Source organism: Ranitomeya variabilis, chromosome 8 (assembly GCF_051348905.1).
Source record: "Ranitomeya variabilis isolate aRanVar5 chromosome 8, aRanVar5.hap1, whole genome shotgun sequence".
Taxonomy (NCBI): domain Eukaryota; kingdom Metazoa; phylum Chordata; class Amphibia; order Anura; family Dendrobatidae; genus Ranitomeya; species Ranitomeya variabilis.
Window position 1 is genome coordinate 209554699 of NC_135239.1, and position 15360 is coordinate 209570058.

Here is a 15360-nt window from a genome sequence, read left to right on the forward strand (position 1 = left end):
TTATCTTCTCATCCCCAGAGACGAGGTCTGCGCAGCTGCGGTCGGGTCACCATTACATGGCGTCATGTTTTCACAATGGATGGGGCCACGAATAACGCCCCAGGTGAGAGCCGCCCCACTGCGCAGGTAATCTCCTACGTCTTGTTCTCATTGGCAGTAATTTCACCCTTTAAAGCTGCGGTCAGATCCAATGTCGTGGGCTATATCCCGCAGAACATCGCGCCAACCTTGCCCCGTCAGACAACAGCCCTTCATGGACGAGAAGAGTTTTCCTCCGCAGGCTGACTGCAGGCAGCCGGCTCCGACCTTCACCGGGCCAGCCTGAGATCCCGTCACATGGCACCCAGGGGTCTCCGCATGCAGTGAGCTCATGGACTGACCAGTCTCTGGCGGCCTCAGAGAGAGCCGGCTGTGATGTGCCGGGAGGATCTCCAGCTTCACATTCTCCGTGGTGCTCGCGAGCAGCTGCGTCGCCTCCATCACAGTGCAATGCTCCGTACTGGTGCCGTCTATGGAGAGGATGTGGTCACCGGGGTGAAGGGCGCCGCACCTGCAAAACAAGGGGGCGCAGTCAGGTATTTTGTGTCTACCGGCTAAGATCCACCAAGGGAAAGTCAGCACCCGAAATCAGGAAAATGACTGTCCCTTACTAAGTCCTGCAGAAAAAGCAAAATGTACTGCACCAAGCGTCTGTACAGGGAGAGAACTTGTCAGCACGCAGGTGGAGCAGCATTCATTGTGGCGGACACAAAACATAAAGTCAAGATAATCACTAGCGTTATACAGAATTAAAGTGTAAATCTCCCAATATTTCCTGCTGCATAAGCAGAATAGTGAGTGCAGCTCTGGAGTATAATACGGGAGGTAACTCAGGATCAGTAATGTAATGTATGTACACAGTGACTGCACCAGCAGAATAGTGAGTGCAGCTCTGGGGTATAATACAGGATGTAACTCAGGATCAGTAATGTAATGTACACAGTGACTGCACCAGCAGAATAGTGAGGGCAGCTCTGGGGTATAATACAGGATGTAACTCAGAATCAGTAATGTAATGTATGTACACAGTGACTGCACCAGCAGAATAGTGAGTGCAGCTCTGGGGTATAATACAGGATGTAACTCAGGATCAGTAATGTAATGTATGTACACAGTGACTGCACCAGCAGAATAGTGAGTGCAGCTCTGGGGTATAATACAGGATGTAACTCAGGATCAGTAATGTAATGTACACAGTGACTGCACCAGCAGAATAGTGAGGGCAGCTCTGGGGTATAATACAGGATGTACCTCAGAATCAGTAATGTAATGTATGTACACAGTGACTGCACCAGCAGAATAGTGAGTGCAGCTCTGGGGTATAATACAGGATGTAACTCAGGATCAGTAATGTAATGTATGTACACAGTGACTGCACCAGCAGAATAGTGAGTGCAGCTCTGGAGTACAATACAGGATGTAACTCAGGATCAGTAATGTAATGTATGTACGCAGTGACTGCACCAGCAGAATAGTGAGTGCAGCTCTGGAGTACAATACAGGAGGTAACTCAGGATCAGTAATGTAATGTATGTACACAGTGACTGCACCAGCAGAATAGTGAGTGCAGCTCTGGGGTATAATACAGGATGTAACTCAGGATCAGTAATGTAATGTACACAGTGACTGCACCAGCAGAATAGTGAGTGCAGCTCTGGAGTATAATACAGGAGGTAACTCAGGATCAGTAATGTAATGTATGTACACAGTGACTGCACCAGCAGAATAGTGAGTGCAGCTCTGGAGTATAATGCAGGAGGTAACTCAGGATCAGTACAGGATCAGTAATGTAGATGACTTTCCCTGGGAAATACTTACCGGTCAACCACACTGGCAGGCTTGACTTTGTCGATAATTATGACTTGCTTGTTGCGGTGAGTGCCAGTGCTAAGAGATATTCCTAGCGTGGATCCTGGCGTCTTGGCTATTTCCACTAGCAGAGGTCCTGATGCGTTTGTCACAGTGTCTGGTGAAGATACAGATAGTAATAGATTAGACTAATGACTGGATACAAAGAGCCGCCTCTGTGAGAGCCAATGTATACTCTGAGCAAACATCGAATATAAACGACATCGCTGCCATATAGAATATACCTACAAAATGAAGGTACTTGGTGCACAAATTGGTCAATTAGTGTGAGCCCACCAGGCACAACTAGGTGACCTCACGTTGATAGGGATGAGCTAATATTTATCAGACCTGTCTCTCCTGGGCTAAAGCCACAAATCTAAGGGGCAAGAAGGATCCAGAGCTAATTAAAACCAGTCTTAGTCGGACACAAGGAGCTCAGCGAAATATGGAGGTCGTCACCAGCTGCCGGGCGAGGCATGTCTGATAAATATTAGGTTAGGGTCCATTCAGAGAGAGAGGTCTCCTTGTCGTGTCTGGTGGGCGCTCATGAACTGAACAATTTGTGCACCTTCATTTTATCAGTATATTCTATAGCAGTAATGCAGTGTAACGTCCATACAGTTAATATTTCCACACATCTCAGTGCTCACAGAGGCGGCCGTATTCGTGGCCACCTGTTCACACAGGTGCTGGTCGGTCTTTGTAGACAGATAGAGGCTTATATTGTATATACACCACTACACAATGACCTAGAACATAAACCAGAGCACACGAGTTCAGTCCTCCACGAGTTACTCGCTCTTTACTGGAGTCCACAGAGAAGATGCTGGAACTGCTCCAATCAATTAATTTCCTGCATCAGATGATAAGTGGGGTGACTGCGCCTTGGAGGGTTCCAACTTGTTAAATGACTCCTAGCGAAAAGCATCAGTAATCTGCCGTTCTGTCCCTAGTGAAGTGAGGAGAACAACTTGCCAGGACTGGCACAAACACCACAGTAAGAAAAGTCCCTTCCCCCCGCCTGCACTGCTGTATAGAAAGTCACCAGCCACGACTGAAATCCCTACCAGCGAAGAAGACGCCAACCACATACAATCCTACAGCGCACCAATTATTACAGTATTTACTATAGAGGGGAGAATCTACTGTGTAGAGATAGAAAGTTATCACATAACTATCTCCCTGCAGCCACCACTAGGGGGAGCTCCCTATACACAGAGATACATGATAAGATCCTGTCTGCAGCCACCACTAGGGGGAGCTCCCTGTATACAGAGATACATGATAAGATCCTGTCTGCAGCCACCACTAGGGGGAGCTCCCTCTATACAGAGATACATGATAAGATCCTGTCTGCAGCCACCACTAGGGGGAGCTCCCTGTATACAGAGATACATGATAAGATCCTGTCTGCAGTCACCACTAGGGGGAGCTCCCTGTATACAGAGATACATGATAAGATCCTGTTTGCAGCCACCACTAGGGGGAGCTCCCTCTATACAAAGATACATGATTAGATCCTGTCTGCAGCCACCACTAGGGGGAGCTCCCTGTATACAGAGATACATGATAAGATCCTGTCTGCAGCCACCAGTAGGGGGAGCTCCCTGTATACAGAGATACATGATAAGATCCTGTCTGCAGTCACCACTAGGGGGAGCTCCCTGTATACAGAGATGCATGATAAGATCCTGTCTGCAGCCACCTCTAGGGGGAGCTCCCTGTATACAGAGATACATGATAAGATCCAGTCTGCAGCCACCACTAGGGGGAGCTCCCTGTATACAGAGATGCATGATAAGATCCTGTCTGCAGCCACCTCTAGGGGGAGCTCCCTGTATACAGAGATACATGATAAGATCCAGTCTGCAGCCACCACTAGGGGGAGCTCCCTGTATACAGAGATACATGATAAGATTCTGTCTGCAGCCACCACTAGGGGGAGCTCCCTGTATACAGAGATACATGATAAGATTCTGTCTGCAGCCACCACTAGGGGGAGCTCCCTGTATACAGAGATACATGATAAGATTCTGTCTGCAGCCACCACTAGGGGGAGCTCCCTATACACAGAGATACATGATAAGATTCTGTCTGCAGTCACCACTAGGGGAGCTCCCTGTATACAGAGATACATGATAAGATCCTGTCTGCAGCCACCACTAGGGGGAGCTCCCTGTATACAGAGATACATGATAAGATCCTGTCTGCAGCCACCACTAGGGGGAGCTCCCTGTATACAGAGATACATGATAAGATCCTGTCTGCAGCCACCACTAGGGGGAGCTCCCTGTATACAGAGATACATGATAAGATCCAGTCTGCAGCCACCACTAGGGGGAGCTCCCTGTATACAGAGATACATGATAAGATTCTGTCTGCAGCCACTACTAGGAGGAGCTCCCTGTATAGAGAGATACATGATAAGATCCTGTCTGCAGTCACCACTAGGGGGAGCTCCCTGAATACAGAGATACATGATAAGATCCTGTCTGCAGTCACCACTAGGGGGAGCTCCCTGTATACAGAGATACATGATAAGATCCAGTCTGCAGCCACCACTAGGGGGAGCTCCCTGTATACAGAGATACATGATAAGATTCTGTCTGCAGCCACTACTAGGAGGAGCTCCCTGTATAGAGAGATACATGATAAGATCCTGTCTGCAGCCACCACTAGGGGGAGCTCCCTGTATACAGAGATACATGATAAGATCCTGTCTGCAGCCACTACTAGGAGGAGCTCCCTGTATACAGAGATACATGATAAGATCCTGTCTGCAGCCACCACTAGGGGGAGCTCCCTATACACAGAGATACATGATAAGATCCTGTCTGCAGCCACCACTAGGGGGAGCTCCCTGTATACAGAGATACATGATAAGATCCTGTCTGCAGACACCACTAGGGGGAGCTCCCTACACACAGATATACATGATAAGATTCTGTCTGCAGTCACCACTAGGGGGAGCTCCCTGTATAAGGAGATACATGATAAGATCCTGTCTGCAGACACCACTAGGGGGAGCGCCCTACACACAGATATACATGATAAGATCCTGTCTGCAGCCACCACTAGGGGGAGCTCCCTGTATACAGAGATACATGATAAGATCCTGTCTGCAGCCACCACTAGGGGGAGCTCCCTGTATACAGAGATACATGATAACATCCTGTCTGCAGCCACCACTAGGGGGAGCTCCCTGTATACAGAGATACATGATAAGATTCTGTCTGCAGCCACTACTAGGAGGAGCTCCCTGTATACAGAGATACATGATAAGATCCTGTCTGCAGTCACCACTAGGGGGAGCTCCCTGTATACAGAGATACATGATAAGATCCTGTCTGCAGCCACCACTAGAGGGAGCTCCCTGTAAACAGAGATACATGATAAGATCCTGTCTGCAGCCACCACTATGGAGCTCCCTGTATACAGAGATACATGATAAGATCCTGTCTGCAGCCACCACTAGGGGAAGCTCCCTGTATACAGAGATACATGATAAGATCCAGTCTGCAGCCACAACTAGGGGGAGCTCCCTGTATACAGAGATACATGATAAGATCCTGTCTGCAGCCACCACTAGGGGAAGCTCCCTGTATACAGAGATACATGATAAGATCCAGTCTGCAGCCACAACTAGGGGGAGCTCCCTGTATACACAGATACATGATAAGATCCTGGCTGCAGCCACAACTAGGGGGAGCTCCCTGTATACAGACATACATGATAAGATCCTGTCTGCAGCCACGACTAGGGGGAGCTCCCTGTATACAGAGATACATGATAAGATCCTGTCTGCAGCCACCCCTAGGAGGAGCTCCCTGTATACAGAGATACATGATAAGATCCTGTCTGCAGACACCACTAAGGGGAGCTCCCTGTATACAAAGATACATGATAAGATCCTGTCTGCAGACACCACTAGGGGGAGCTCCCTGTATACAGAGATACATGATAAGATCCTGTCTGCAGTCACCACTAGGGGGAGCTCCCTGTATACAGAGATACATGATAAGATCCTGTCTGCAGACACCACTAGGGGGAGCTCCCTGTGTACAGAGATACATGATAAGATCCTGTCTGCAGCCACAACTAGGGGGAGCTCCCTGTATACAGAGATACATGATAAGATCCTGTCTGCAGCCACAACTAGGGGGAGCTCCCTGTATACAGAGATACATGATAAGATCCTGTCTGCAGCCACCACTAGGGGGAGCTCCCTGTATACAAAGATACATGATAAGATCCTGTCTGCAGCCACCACTAGGGGGAGCTCCCTGTATACAGAGATACATGATAAGATCCTGTCTGCAGCCACAACTAGGGGGAGCTCCCTGTATACAGAGATACATGATAATATCCTGTCTGCAGCCACCACTAGGGGGAGCTCCCTGTATACAGAGATACATGATAAGATCCTGTCTGCAGACACCACTAGGGGGAGCTCCCTGTATACAGAGATACATGATAAGATCCTGTCTGCAGACACCACTAGGGGGAGCTCCCTGTATACAGAGATACATGATAAGATCCTGTCTGCAGCCACCACTAGGAGGAGCTCCCTGTATACAGAGATATATGATAAGATCCTGTCTGCAGCCACCACTAGAGGGAGCTCCCTGTAAACAGAGATACATGATAAGATCCTGTCTGCAGCCACCACTAGGGGGAGCTCCCTGTATACAGAGATACATGATAAGATCCTGTCTGCAGCCACCACTAGGGGGAGCTCCCTGTATACAGAGATACATGATAAGATTCTGTCTGCAGCCACCACTAGGGGGAGCTCTCTGTATACAGAGATACATGATAAGATTCTGTCTGCAGCCACCACTAGGGGGAGCTCCCCGTATACAGAGATACATGATAAGATCCTGTCTGCAGCCACCACTAGGGGGAGCTCCCCGTATACAGAGATACATGATAAGATCCTGTCTGCAGCCACCACTAGGGGGAGCTCCCTGTATACAGAGATACATGATAAGATTCTGTCTGCAGTCACCACTAGGGGGAGCTCCCTGTATACAGAGATACATGATAAGATCCTGTCTGCAGCCACCACTAGGGGGAGCTCCCTGTATACAGAGATACATGATAAGATCCTGTCTGCAGTCACCACTAGGGGGAGCTCTCTGTATACAGAGATACATGATAAGATCCTGTATTCTGTAGGACAGAAGACTGAAGACTGCAGAGACCGCTGCAGCAAGGAATGGGGAGAGGTGAGTATTTGTTTATTTTTAATGTATGGAGCACTATGTGAGGTCATTATACTATATGGAGAACTAACCGGTTCCCATAATATGGCATGGAGGAAGAAAAAATATTCACACAAGGAATGCAGAACATCTGGTTCTCAACCTATTAATGAATCTCGTGTTTATGTTAGAGTAGGACTGGCAAGTGTAAGGACCCTTGACACGGGTTACCAGCTTACGTATTATGGCCAGAATATCAACCAATACCTTACATAAATTGATATGTTTTTGTGCACTTTATATATTTTTTCAGGGTGAAGTTGGGCCCAAATGGTTCTGTAAACTGTGGCCTCTGTTCACACAGGATGCATTATAGTTAGCACTGGGCAGCCCGCCATAGGGCGTCATTAATAGGCTGAGAACCAGATGCTCTGCAATCCTTCAGTGAACATTGCCACATACAGATTCTATTTCTTTGCAGATTCTATTTTTTCTGGCTGTCTCATTTGGTATTATTGCACCTGTGCAGTTGCCATTTTCCTTGGGTTCGCTGCACCATGATAGTGCATTTGTATGGAGGCCTAGTTAGACAGGTAAGCATCTCCGTGTGTTGTTTTTTTTTCAGGACCATGTGGTGCCAATAATATTGCATGGCAGACTATGTGGTGCCCTTAATACTGTATGGAGAACGACTTTGCAAGGGATGCAAAGTTGTGAGGTATGCCTTTCTGTTACCACGCTGAATATTAAGGCTTCTATTTTGGGGGTGAGGTGGAGGGGGCAAAAATAATTTCTGCTAAGGGGCCCCATGATTTCTATGTATGCCCCAAATGATAAGATTCTGTCTGTAGTCACCACTAGGGGGAGCTCCCCAATATATTTTTTCCAGTATTGATTTTATCTAAATTCTTATATAAGCTTTGCCTTTTGTAAAGTTGAATATCGTAGAGTAAACTGCATTTCCAACCCAAGAAACACAAGCTCACCCATAAGAGCGACATCATATTCAATCTGGAAGACTGCCTCCTGGCTGCACTGACGGAGAATGTTCAGAGCGTCACAGAGAGGAACATTGTGTAGAGCGATACCGTCCACACACAAAATCCTGTCCCCAACTTTCAAAGTTCCTTCCCTGAAAGAAGAAAAGTTTCAAAATGAGCACTGAAACTCACCAAACTCAGGAGGACAATCCATTACGGAAAACATTATATTAGTTATATTCCTGTACATAGGAGCAGTATTATAGTAGTTGTATTCTTGTACATAGGAGCAGTATTATAGTAGTTATATTCTTGTACATAGGAGCAGTATTATAGTAGTTATATTCTTGTACATAGGAGCAGTATTATTGTAGTTATATTCTTGTACATAGGAGCAGTATTATAGTAGTTATATTCTTGTACATAGGAGCATTATTATAGTAGTTATATTCTTGTACATAGGAGCAGTATTATAGTAGTTATATTCTTGTACATAGGAGCAGTATTATAGTAATTATATTCTTGTATATAGGAGCAGTATTATAGTAGTTATATTCTTGTACATAGGAGCAGTATTATAGTAGTTATATTCTTGTACATAGGAGCATTATTATAGTAGTTATATTCTTGTACATAGGAGCAGTATTATAGTAGTTATATTCTTGTATATAGGGGCAGTATTATTGTAGTTATATTCTTGTACATGGGGCAGTATTATAGTAGTTATATTCTTGTACATGGGGCAGTATTATAGTAGTTATATTCTTGTACATAGGAGCAGTATTATAGTAGTTATATTCTTGTACATGGGGCAGTATTATAGTAGTTATATTCTTGTACATAGGAGCAGTATTATAGTAGTTATATTCTTGTACATAGGAGCAGTATTATAGTAGTTATATTCTTGTACATAGGGAGCAGTATTATAGTAGTTATATTCTTGTACATAGAGGCAGTATTATAGTAGTTATATTCTTGTACATAGGGGCAGTATTATAGTAGTTATATTCTTGTACATAGGAGCAGTATTATAGTAGTTATATTCTTGTACATAGGGGCAGTATTATAGTAGTTATATTCTTGTACATAGGAGCAGTATTATAGTAGTTATATTCTTGTACATAGGGAGCAGTATTATAGTAGTTATATTCTTGTACATAGAGGCAGTATTATAGTAGTTATATTGTTGTACATAGGGGCAGTATTAGGGCTCATTTCCACTGGCGAGAGACAAATCGGTCCGTAATCTGGACCGAAAAAACGGATGTAACGTATGCGATTGTCATGCGAGTGTCATGCGAGTGCAATGCGAGTGCAATGCGATTTTTAATCGCATCATACGTATGACATCCGTATTACTGTCCGATTTGTACGCACCGGTGTCCTTTGAAAAGCCGGCAAATCAGTGCTGTGTACAGTAAAATCACACTGACAGGTTAGAATAGAGTAGATATATACACATAGAATAGGTATATATACATATATATATGTCAGTGAGACATGTATATATGTATATTTATATTTAATGCAGTGCAAGATAGCATTAAAGCCGCTAATTCAATTGCCGGCTTTTCATTTCTCCTTCACAAACCCGACAGGATATGAGACATGGTTTACATACAGTAAACCATCTCATATCCCCCTTTTTTTTGCATATTCCACACTACTAATGTTAGTAGTGTGTATGTGCAAAATTTCGGCGCTGTAGCTATTAAATTTAAGGGTTAATTTGCGGAAAAAAATGGCGTGGGCTCCTGCGCAATTTTCTCCGCCAGAGTGGTAAAGCCAGTGACTGAGGGCAGATATTAATAGCCAGGAGAGGGTCCATGGTTATTGGCCCCCCCGTGGCTACAAACATCTGCCCCCAGCCACCCCAGAAAAGGCACATCTGGAAGATGCGCCTATTCTGGCACTTGGCCACTCTCTTCCCACTCCTGTGTAGCGGTGGGATATGGGGTAATGAAGGGTTAATGCCACCTTGCTATTGAAAGGTAACATTAAGCCAGATTAATAATGGAGAGGCGTCAATTATGACACCTATCCATTAATAATCCAATTGTATGAAAGGGTAAAAACCACACACACACACACGATTAAAAAGTATTTTAATGAAATAAACACACAGGTTGTTTTAATATTTTATTGCTCTCTCAATCCATGTGTAGACCCTCGCTTGGAAAAATAATAAACCAACAATATACATACCTTCAGATGACTTGTCACGTCCCACGAGGTAATCCATCTGAAGGGGTTAAAATATTTTACAAGCAGGAGCCCTGCTATAATGCAGCTGTGCTCGTGCTTGTAAGCCCCGGGGAATGAAGGAAATGTAGGTCAATGACCTATAGTTACCTTCAGTCGCGGTGATGCGCCCCCTGCTGGTTGTCCTCATATGACCTCGAGCGTGGGAAAAAGTTCCCAGGCTGCTGTTCATGAGGACATCCACCAGGGGGCGCCTTACCGCGACTAAAGGTAACTATAGGTCATTGACCTACATTTCCTTCATTCCCCGGGGCTTACAAGCACGAGCACAGCTGCATTATAGCAGGGCTCCTGCTTGTAAAATATTTTAACCCCTTCAGATGGATTACCTCGTGGGACGTGACAAGTCATCTGAAGGTATGTATATTGTTGGTTTATTTTTTTTCCAAGCGAGGGTCTACACATGGATTGAGGGAGCAATAAAATATTAAAACAACCTGTGTGTTTATTTCATTAAAATACTTTTTAATCATGTGTGTGTTTTTATTACCCTTTCATGCAATTGGATTAATAATGGATAGGTGTCATAATTGACGCCTCTCCATTACTAATCAGGCTTAATGTCACCTTACAATAGCAAGGTGGCATTAACCCTTCATTACCCCATATCCCACCGCTACACAGGAGTGGGAAGAGAGTGGCCAAGTGCCAGAATAGGCGCATCTTCCAGATAGTTACATAGTTACATAGTTATTAAGGTTGAAGGAAGACTTTAAGTCCATCTAGTTCAACCCATAGCCTAGCATGCCCTAACATGTTGATCCAGGGGAAGGCAAAAAAAACCCATGTGGTAAGAGTAAGCTCCATCATGGGGAAAAAAATTCCTTCCCGACCCCACACACGGCAATTAGACTAGTTCCCTGGATCAACGCCTTATCAAGGAATCTAATATATATACCCTGTAATTTTATACTTTTCCAGAAAGGTATCCAGTCCCCTCTTAAATGTAAGTAATCAATCACTCATTACAACATCATACGGCAGAGAGTTCCATAGTCTCACTGCTCTTACAGTAAAGAATCCGCGTCTGTTATTATGCTTAAACCTTCTTTCCTCCAGATGTAGAGGATGCCCCCTTGTCCCTGTCTCAGGTCTATGATTAAAAAGATCATCAGAAAGGTCTTTGTACTGTCCCCTCATATATTTATACATTAACATAAGATCTCCCCTTAGTCTTCGTTTTTCCAAACTAAATAGCCCCAAGTGTAATAACCTATCTTGGTATTGCAGACCCCCCAGTCCTCTAATAACCTTGGTCGCTCTTCTCTGCACCCGCTCCAGTTCAGCTATGTCTTTCTTATACACCTGAGACCAGAACTGTGCACAGTATTCTAAGTGTGGTCGCACTAGTGACTTGTATAGAGGTAAAATTATGTTCTCCTCATGAGCATCTATGCCTCTTTTAATACATCCCATTATTTTATTTGCCTTTGTAGCAGCTGCCTGACACTGGCCACTGAATATGAGTTTGTCATCCACCCATACACCCAGGTCTTTTTCATTGACGGTTTTGCCCAGAGTTTTAGAATTAAGCACATAGTTATACATCTTATTACTTCTACCCAAGTGCATGACCTTACATTTATCCCCATTAAAGCTCATTTGCCATTTATCAGCCCAAGCTTCTAGTTTACATAAATCGGCCTGTAATATAAAATTGTCCTCCCCTGTATTGATTACCCTGCAGAGTTTAGTGTCATCTGCAAATATTGAAATTCTACTCTGAATGCCCCCCACAAGGTCATTAATAAATATGTTAAAAAGAAGAGGGCCCAATACTGACCCCTGTGGTACCCCACTGCTAACCGTGACCCAGTCCGAGTGTACACCATTAATAACCACCCTTTGTTTCCTATCCCTGAGCCAGCTCTCAACCCACTTACACATATTTTCCCCTATCCCCATTACTCTCATTTTATGTAACAACCTTTTGTGTGGCACCGTATCAAAAGCTTTGGAAAAGTCCATATATACTACGTCCACTGGGCTCCCTTGGTCCAGTCCGGAACTTACCTCTTCATAGAAGCTGATCAGATTAGTCTGACATGAACGGTCCCTAGTAAACCCGTGCTGATACTGGGTCATGAGGTTATTCCTCCTCAGATACTCCAGTATAGCATCCCTTAGAATGCCCTCCAGGATTTTACCCACAGTAGAGGTGAAGCTTACTGGCCTATAATTACCGAGTTCAGTATTTGTCCCCTTTTTGAATATTGGCACCACATTTGCTATACGCCAGTCCTGTGGTACAGACCCTGTTATTATGGAGTCTTTAAAGATTAATAATAATGGTCTATCAATGACTGTACTTAGTTCCTGCAGTACTCGGGGATGTATCCCATCCGGGCCCGGAGATTTGTCAATTTTTGTGATTTTTAGACGCCTCCGTACTTCCTGCTGGGTTAAGCAGGTGACATTTAATGGGGAATTTTTATCACTAGTCATATTGTCTGCCATGGGATTTTCTTTTGTAAATACTGATGAAAAAAAGTCATTTAGCAGATTGGCTTTTTCCTCATCCTCATCCACCATTTCACCCAGACTATTTTTAAGGGGGCCAACACTATCATTTTTTAGTTTCTTACTATTTATATAGTTAAAGAATATTTTGGGGTTATTTTTGCTCTCTCTGGCAATGAGTCTCTCTGTCTCAATCTTTGCTGCCTTGATTTGCTTTTTACAGAATTTATTTAATTTTCTGTATTTATTTAATGCCTCCTCACTCCCTACTTCCTTTAATTCTCTAAATGCTTTCTTTTTGTCCCTTATTGCGCACCTTACAGCTCTATTTAGCCATATTGGTTTCCTCCTATTTCTAGTATGTTTATTCCCATACGGTATATACTGTGCACAGGTCCTATCCAGGATGCTAATAAATGTCTCCCATTTTCTTTGTGTATTTTTGTGTCTCAGGATATCGTCCCAGTTAATTGCACCAAGATCCTCTCTCATCCGTTGGAAATTTGCCCTCCTGAAGTTTAGTGTCCTTGTCACCCCTCTACTACACATCTTATTAAAGGAGACATGAAAACTTATTATTTTGTGATCACTATTCCCCAAGTGACCCCCAACCCTTATATTTGATATGCGGTCTGGCCTGTTGGTTAATATTAGGTCTAGCAGTGCCCCCTTCTTGTTGGGTCCTGAACCAGTTGTGAAAGGTAATTGTCTCTCATAGTTGTCAAAAACCGATTACCTTTGCTGGAACTGCAGGTTTCTGTTCCCCAATCTATTTCAGGGTAGTTGAAGTCCCCCATAATAATGACTTCTCCTTGAGTCGCAGCTTCATCTATTTGCTTTACGAGGATATTCTCCATTGCTTCCATTATTTTTGGAGATTTATAACAAACAGTAATTTATTATTTTTTCCCCCTCGCCTTATCTCCACCCACAGGGACTCCACATTTTCATTAGATTCACCTATAATATCACGCAGGATGGGTTTTAAGGTCGATTTTACATACAGACACACCCCTCCCCCTCGTTTATCTGTACGGTCATTTCTGAACAGACTATAGCCCTGCAAGTTAACAGCCCAGTCATGGCTCTCATCCAGCCACGTCTCAGATATCCCCACCATGTCATAATTATGTTCCAACAACATTAGTTCTAATTCGTCCATTTTGTTGGCGAGGCTTCTGGCATTAGTATACATGCACTTGATGTTACTCTCTGTACCTCTATTCTTTCTTAAATTACTAACTGTTCTAACCCCACCCCCCATGCCACCGCCACCCCCAACTTCCTTATTTGTGCCCAGGTCTCTATCTGCACTATCTTCCCCTCCTATAAAATGAATACCCTCCCCCCCATTCCCTAGTTTAAACACTCCTCCAACCTTCTAGCCATTTTCTCCCCCAGCACAGCTGCACCTTCCCCATTGAGGTGCAGCCCGTCCCTAGCGTAGAGCCTGTAGCCAACTGAGAAGTCGGCCCAGTTCTGCAGGAACCCAAACCCCTCCTTCCTACACCAATTCCTGAGCCACCTATTAACCTCCCTAATCTCCCGTTGCCTCTCTGGCGTGGCACGTGGTACCGGCAGTATTTCGGAAAATACCACGTTGGAGGTCCTTGCTTTCAGCTTGCAGCCTAATTCCCTGAAATCATCTTTAAGGACCTTCCACCTACCTCTAACTTTGTCATTTGTGCCAATGTGCACCATGACCGCTGGGTCCTCACCAGCCCCTCCCAGTAATCTGTCCACCCGATCAGCGATGTGTCGGACTCGAGCGCCAGGTAGGCAGCACACCGTCCGACGATCCCTGTCTTTGTGACAGATTGCCCTATCTGTTCCCCTAATAATTGAGTCCCCCACTACCAGCACCTGTCTGGCCTGCCCTATTTCCCTCCTTACTGGAGCAGTCACTCCTCCGGCTTTCAGAGGACATGCCTGGCTGCAGCAGTGCTACCCCTGTACTGGCACCCCCCTCATCTGCCAACTTAGCAAACTTATTGGGGTGTGCCAGATCAGGACTAGCCTCCCTGGCACTCTTCCCTCTACCCCGCTTCCTAACTGTCACCCAGCTAACTGCCTCACTGTCCTGCAGCTCCATCCTACCATCCCCCCCCTCATCTATCCCATTGAGTGTCTGCTCTGTGAGCAGAAGACTCCTCTCCATATTGTCTATGGATCTCAGTGTTGCCAGCTGCACATTTAGATCCAGTATCTGGGTTTCCAAATGCACAACGTGCTCACATCTCGCACAGCAGTATGCACCCTCGATCGGCTGATCAAGGACTGCATACATGTGGCAAGATGTACACTGGATGGCATTAACAATAGTGGAGCACATTTCCTAATGGGGATTGCACCAGACAGAAACGTTAAATAAGAAAAAAATACAAGTATTAATTAACACTTGGAACAGCAATTCCTCCTTTGGAAACTCCCTGATTCCAAAGTCACTGAGTCACAAGTCACACTTACCGCCGTCCACACTTACGCTCCAGTCACACTCAGCTCGCTCACACTCGCTATGCTGAAGATTTAAAGATTTATTTATTTATTTTTTTTCCTCTATTTCC

The 15360-nt window shown here is 44.8% G+C and overlaps 1 protein-coding gene across 12 annotated transcripts in view; it reads right to left on the reverse strand.

Annotated features, from left to right (window-relative positions):
* The window catches only part of GRIP2 (glutamate receptor interacting protein 2), a 307958-nt gene that overhangs the window by 12996 nt on the left and 279602 nt on the right, over positions 1–15360 (reverse strand). For all 12 annotated transcript variants that reach the window (XR_013218444.1, XM_077276673.1, XM_077276672.1 and 9 more), the window contains 3 exons: positions 8081–8226; positions 1858–2005; positions 381–550 (listed from right to left, as the gene is read on the reverse strand). Coding sequence is in view for 11 of the 12 variants with exons in the window: in XM_077276673.1 (XP_077132788.1) it covers positions 381–550; positions 1858–2005; positions 8081–8226 (464 nt within the window). In the remaining variant the exon portion in view is untranslated. The remainder of the gene's footprint in view (positions 1–380; positions 551–1857; positions 2006–8080; positions 8227–15360) is intronic.